At 37.6% G+C, this 6,225-nt stretch overlaps 1 protein-coding gene across 1 annotated transcript in view; it reads left to right on the top strand.

Annotated features, from left to right (window-relative positions):
- Positions 1-3,363: 3,363 nt before the first annotated feature.
- The window catches only part of SLC1A3 (solute carrier family 1 member 3), a 99,418-nt gene continuing 96,556 nt past the window's right edge, over positions 3,364-6,225 (top strand). Inside the window, exons 1-2 of the mRNA XM_006156319.3 lie at positions 3,364-3,511; positions 5,063-5,337. Of these exons, the coding sequence (XP_006156381.1) occupies positions 5,157-5,337 (181 nt within the window). The 5' untranslated portion in view covers positions 3,364-3,511; positions 5,063-5,156. The remainder of the gene's footprint in view (positions 3,512-5,062; positions 5,338-6,225) is intronic.

The raw sequence follows: 6,225 nt of genomic DNA, 5'->3' as shown, positions 1-6,225 counted from the left end.
TCCAAATTGTAAAAGGAAAACCAGCATTCCTTATGACTGTCTATGCCTAAAAGGCAAGTTATTTGAACAAAGAATAATGAAATAATGAAAATTCCTCATGAAATTAAAAATAAAGGTGAAATATTCACACACACACAAAAAGATTTTGCACTTCACTTTCTTGCTCAAAAATCTCCAATTGGGACCGGCAGGTGGCATGGTGGTTCAAGTCGCTCAACTCCCACATGGTTGACTGAGGTTCAAGTTCCAGACTTGGTGACTTGCTTTCTCACTTTCCCTCTCTCTCTCTGTTTCTCTCTGATCAAACTGGAAAGTAATAATAATGATAAATAAAGTTGAGTAAAATAATTCTTTAAAAAATTTGAATTCCTAATACTGAATGCTAAAAGGTAACCGTCCTGTGCTTCTTATCATGATCTCTCATGCTTCAAACCAATTCCATGGGGATATTCCATTTAACAGTGGACTGGATTTGACTGTTTCTTCTTATACTGACTTTTTGTTTGTTTGTTTCCCCCCAAGAAAGAATTTACCTACAACACACTCATAGAACGTTGAAAGAAAAATCTTGGCAGATTTTCCAAAAAGAGCAGCATTTGCCACATGTTTGTATCTTTTTTTGGTGACTTGCTTTCTCACTTTCCCTCTCTCTCTCTGTTTCTCTCTGATCAAACTGGAAAGTAATAATAATGATAAATAAAGTTGAGTAAAATAATTCTTTAAAAAATTTGAATTCCTAATACTGAATGCTAAAAGGTAACCGTCCTGTGCTTCTTATCATGATCTCTCATGCTTCAAACCAATTCCATGGGGATATTCCATTTAACAGTGGACTGGATTTGACTGTTTCTTCTTATACTGACTTTTTGTTTGTTTGTTTCCCCCCAAGAAAGAATTTACCTACAACACACTCATAGAACGTTGAAAGAAAAATCTTGGCAGATTTTCCAAAAAGAGCAGCATTTGCCACATGTTTGTATCTTTTTTCATCCTGGAGTATCAACATTAATATGATTCCCTGACTCTGTGTCTGCCATTCCCAGTAGCTTTACACAAAATACGGCATACAGAGACTTGTTCATAATTTGTTAATCTTTTATTTATTTTGTGTTTCTATGGAGGAAATAAAATCTTTTAAAGTGCAAGGGTCTTGCCTATGAAGTCAGGGGGGAAAAGTAGAAATATGTGTTGAGAAAACCCAGTTCACCTGGGGCATTATTGCCATAGTTTTCCAAAAAGAGAAAGTGGTACTTAAAGAATCAATTCCCAGTAATATTTCTCCTAGCTAAAACCTTGTAATTCGGATGACCTCTGAACTGAGACTCTTTGCGTCTCCTTTTCTCATTAGGTTTTATTGTAGCCAACACAACTTTCAGTGGTGAATTACTCTCTCACTCAATGGAATACTAGACTCATAATGTCTGCACAAATCGAAGTCATGAAATGACTTTTAACCAAGCTTTAGGGAATAGGGGGAGGGGAAGAGCACCAAGGTCTTCTCATCTCTATGCTAACCAAACTTTAGTTTTATACCCCTTTTTCTTACCTGTGGGGGAAAAAAAATCAATCAAAAGCAGAAATGCCACTGATCTTAAAAACCTCATTTAAAATCATCAGATTTCTTTTTCAAGTTCCCTTGATCTCCAAGTCATTTCCACAAGTATTATGAACAAATGAGCCCTAAACTCATGGATTAGCTAAGACCTAGTATAATAAATAAATACTTTTAAAGGTAGTCATAGTGTCGAGAAATGATATCTGCTCCACACACCTGGGCCAGACACACCAAGTCAAAAACAAGGAAATTTGTTTTAACATGGAAGGTTGGAAAGCATTTTTTTTTTCACCTTTATGTCACCTATTTATGAAATACTTAAGGTTTATTATGCATCAGAAATAAGACAAGTTCTTGCCCTCAAATCATTTATACTTTTGTTGAGCAGCCAAAACGTAACGTGATTTTAAAAAGAAGACACAGTAAAAGACAATACAGTTAAGTCTTAACGTGGTAGAGAAGCTATGAGACCGAGGACATCAGAAGAAAGAAAAGATTGCTGAGAGCTTGGACTATCAGGAATATGTATTTTCGACATAATCTTAAAGTGACGCCAGATTAGACCGTTGTTATAATTACTACCAATTTGTAATTTTAAGGCAGTTACATGATCCACCATGGCTTTCCAATCAGTAGCTGTTCAAAAGGACACATGTGGACAGTTGCAACTGGCAGGAGACAGTTCTTTATAATCTCCCTGGATTTGTTAATGAGGGGGAAAAAAGACATACTTTCATGCTGGATAAGGGACACAGAATCTGAGCAGATTTTGTAAGGGGAATATGAAATTTAATGAACAAGAATACAGAACACTGGCTGTGAATTTTAGTATGCATTATTGTTTCAAATGAACGGGTTTCTTCCAGCCCAATAAGGACTTTTACGTTTCAGGGGAGAGAAGACTCAAGAAATAATTTCTAGTTTTTTAATTATCTATTTTTACAATATATTTTCCTTTTAAGAAAAGTGCACTAGAAGTGCAAGTTTTATTCTCAAAGCAATGAGAATTTTCTAACTCTTCAAAATGAGGAGGTGGAAGAGAGGGAGGAGGGGCATTTAGCATCCTTTACAATTGAGGCTTCTGGGCAGCAGCTTCTTATCTTTTGAAATAGCAAAATTTGAAGAGTGCATTTGCACTCGGGATCTTAAAATGCTTTTCACTTTACAGTTTGGCAAAGATCCTGGTTTCTTTGTATTTCTTACCTTTTCAGTCTTTGCGAGGCAAGCAGACTGAGCTAAATTAGATTTGTTATAATGGGGTTTAAACTACTGAAATATAGGCATGTCTCATCTTGCCTCTTGAATAACTTTAGACAAGTTTAGAGAACTGTAGTAAGCATTTCTTTCTCTCCATACTTTATTGCATTCAGGGTCTTCCCAAGAAATGTCAGTTGTTTCCTCAGTTCTAAAAAGGGACTTTTTCAATAACGGTTGTACAACCAGGCAAAAGAGCACACTCCCGTGTTCCCTTAAGAGGAGGAAACCCGCAATAATGTGGGGTAATTAAATTTAGCCTTAGAAGAATCTTTGAAACGTTCTAATCAAGACTTCCAGCGCTCCAAGTGTGTGTCTGCGCTTTAATTTTCAATTCTTCCTGGTCCCGATTTTGCATTTCTAATGAGAGTGAACTGACAAAGCGTGAAAGTGGTCTAAGGAGCAAAACAAAGCCAGCAAGCATGCTTCTGGTGTGCCAAGATTAATCAATATTCCAGAAACCTCAGGGTCCCACCCCCCTCCTTCCCAGGGCTGTTTTCATTTCCCCACTCCCCCTTTCCCGGGCACAGACTCCTCCCCTTATCTTAAGTTGCCGTGATAGTAACTTGCAGTTTCAGAGCACATGCACGCTGTCAGGGCTAGCCTGCCTGCTCGCTGCGTTTGGTTACTCGTTGTACCTGCTGGGGAATTCACCTTGTCATTGCCTGGAGTATCTTCCACCCGTTACAAAATCAGAAAAAGGTAAGTGTAACGTCCTGTGTTCCGGTTGGATTTGATTCCTCCTTCCACTTCTCCGCCACTGTATTCTGTTCCCCTAGCAGAGGAGTAATGAGAGTCAAAGCTAGCCATTTTGGTAGATAAAGTCCAAGTTAGTAATTTCACGTCGTGAGCCGTTTGGTGGCTATTTATACTGGGTTCTCTCTTAATTTGGAGTTGAGTCATTCAGGGTGGATTGGGGATAGATGGTGGGTAGAGATCCAGAAAAAAATCTAGGCTGTGCTAGTGTGCTTTAAAGTGACTGGGAAAGGAATCAGAGCGTTTAGCAAAAAATCTGGTCTCCACCGTCTCCCCGTCTTCATTTCTTCCTAAGCTTTTAATCTGGTGTAAAGTCTTAAACAAGTGGTGGTCGGTCTTATTACCACTGACCCCAGCCTGCAATTTTATTTAAAAGCCAAACTGTTAGGACAAGTCTTTTTTTCCACACTTGGATTTGCCAGAAGCTTGCAAGGACTCCCTCGGTTTCCAGTGACCTTCCCCACAGACCCACACGCTGGCTGCTGTCTTCTTGCCGGATACACACACATCCACAGGCACTGCTGATTTTAACTTGGATTAATCATGAGACTGTGGATTAAACTCTCGTAAAGCAGCAGGAGGAATCCCTTGATTTTTTTCAGAGCAGTTGATTTCCACTAAGGAAAGAGATTTACTTTAATGTATTTGAATAACCTAGGAGCGCTTTAAAGAAACCAGATACCGCACACTGTAATCTTTGGAATGAAAATTGGATTCATCTCATCTGTTCTAGAAATTCTAAATTTTAAAATCCTTAGAAGTCAGTGATGGTTTCCTTAGAAGACTCTAGTATGGTTGCTACAAAAAAAAAAAAAAAAGCTAATTTTTACTTCTCCTTGTAATAAAAATGAAGATAAATTATCATTTCAGATCATTTACAGCTGTGCCCAGAAAACTTTGCATATTTCATGGAAAAAATTGTAAAGATATATTGTAAAATAGTCAATACATTTCCCGTGTTCTATACGTTCTTTTCATAACCATATTTACTAGTTGATATTATTGTATTTTTTTTCTTCATGAAGAAATACTACATAAAACAGAAAGACTCAGCTGTCACATAGCAATAGCTTAATCCTTTTTATTGACCAGGGGATACCTTCTGCCTTGTATACGACCTTAGTTATCAAGTAATTATTCAACACTTCCTGTATGTTCAGCTCAATTGGACACTTACTGAGAGTGAATATGGTGCAAAGCATTCAACTATGCTCTGGTGGGTTGGGTGAGGATGGGGGGCACTCAGTCATACCCAGCTTGGAGGAGCCCTCTAATGAGGAAGGGAGACAGATTTTAGAAATATAGAACACAAGCTGCTACTCAGATATTTATGCACACATGGTCCAGGAAAATCTGCACATTGAAGCCTTGAAGCCTGGTATTGCAGCTCTCTGTTCTTCATTCCTACTGAGATTAAGCAGTTTGCCTGCATGTGGGACAGCACTGATACCTCATCCCTAGAGACTATAATTCTTGCCTCTCTCTCATTCATTCTAGTTGTATACTTCAACACCAAAGAGGAGGTTCGGCTTTCTGGGGGTGATTCCGAAATATTGAAGTGCAAAGAAGAGATACTCCTACAGAGAAAAATATGACCAAAAGCAATGGAGAAGAGCCCAAGACGGGGGGCAGAATGGAGAGATTCCAGCAAGGAGTCCGCAAGCGCACACTTTTGGCCAAGAAGAAAGTGCAGAACATCACAAAGGAGGATGTTAAAAGTTACGTGTTTCGGAATGCTTTTGTGCTGCTCACTATCACCGCTGTCATTGTGGGTGAGTCATTTGATAAAAGACAAAGAAAACTGTATCTTGTTTCTTTGTGGCATCTGGCTGCCGGGGAACATTATCAGATGGACTGATTGTAGGTATTCAAAATGATAGTCCAGGCTTTCCTCTGAACTTGATAATTTTTTTTTCCCACAAAAATGACATTTTGTTGGCATGTTCAGAACAATATATAGTAAACACGTGAGAATCTGAAAGAAGCATCATTAGGCATTATGCAAATCAATTAATTATGTGAAGAAGGAAAATAAATATTTTCTAATTTATGTAAGGATAAAGAAGTGATAATTTTATCATTAAGCACAAGCAGTTAAAGAATAACAAAAACAAGCACCCATGCCAGATTTGGCAAAGATGTAATCATTCTACAATGCCACTTTCACTTAAAACTAATTTATACAATTAGTACACCCAAAATGAGTTACATGTCCCTAACAGTAATTATATTCTAACGTGCTGACTTGAGGCTGAGTATCAACACTTAGACATAGAAGCCGAATCTTTTATGTGTTTACACTCTCTCACCCAGACTGGGAAAGGTAAATTAGGGAAAATGTTTTAACACAGAGCTCTTTCATTCATTGCCCTGCAGAGTCTGCCATAACCAGTTATATCTTTTTTGAAACATTTCAATCTCTTACTAATTTAGTATGGTTGACAGCAATCTGTACTAATAAAACATTATTTGGCTTGGTTTATTTACTGTCTAAAGTTACAGTTCATTACTTATGAGTGGCATTGATTCTACTTGAAAACATAGCTGAAAAATTACTTATTTAAATTTTTAACCAAACCAATATAGAAATCTTTAGGCTGCAGAACATACAAGCCAATGCCATATTGTTAAAAAAAAAAAAAAGCCTTAACCTAAATTTT

Source organism: Tupaia chinensis, unplaced genomic scaffold (assembly GCF_000334495.1).
Source record: "Tupaia chinensis unplaced genomic scaffold, TupChi_1.0 Scaffold000489_1, whole genome shotgun sequence".
Taxonomy (NCBI): Eukaryota; Metazoa; Chordata; class Mammalia; order Scandentia; family Tupaiidae; genus Tupaia; species Tupaia belangeri.
Note: the sequence above shows the minus strand (reverse complement) of the source record. Positions and strands in the feature narration are given on the sequence as shown.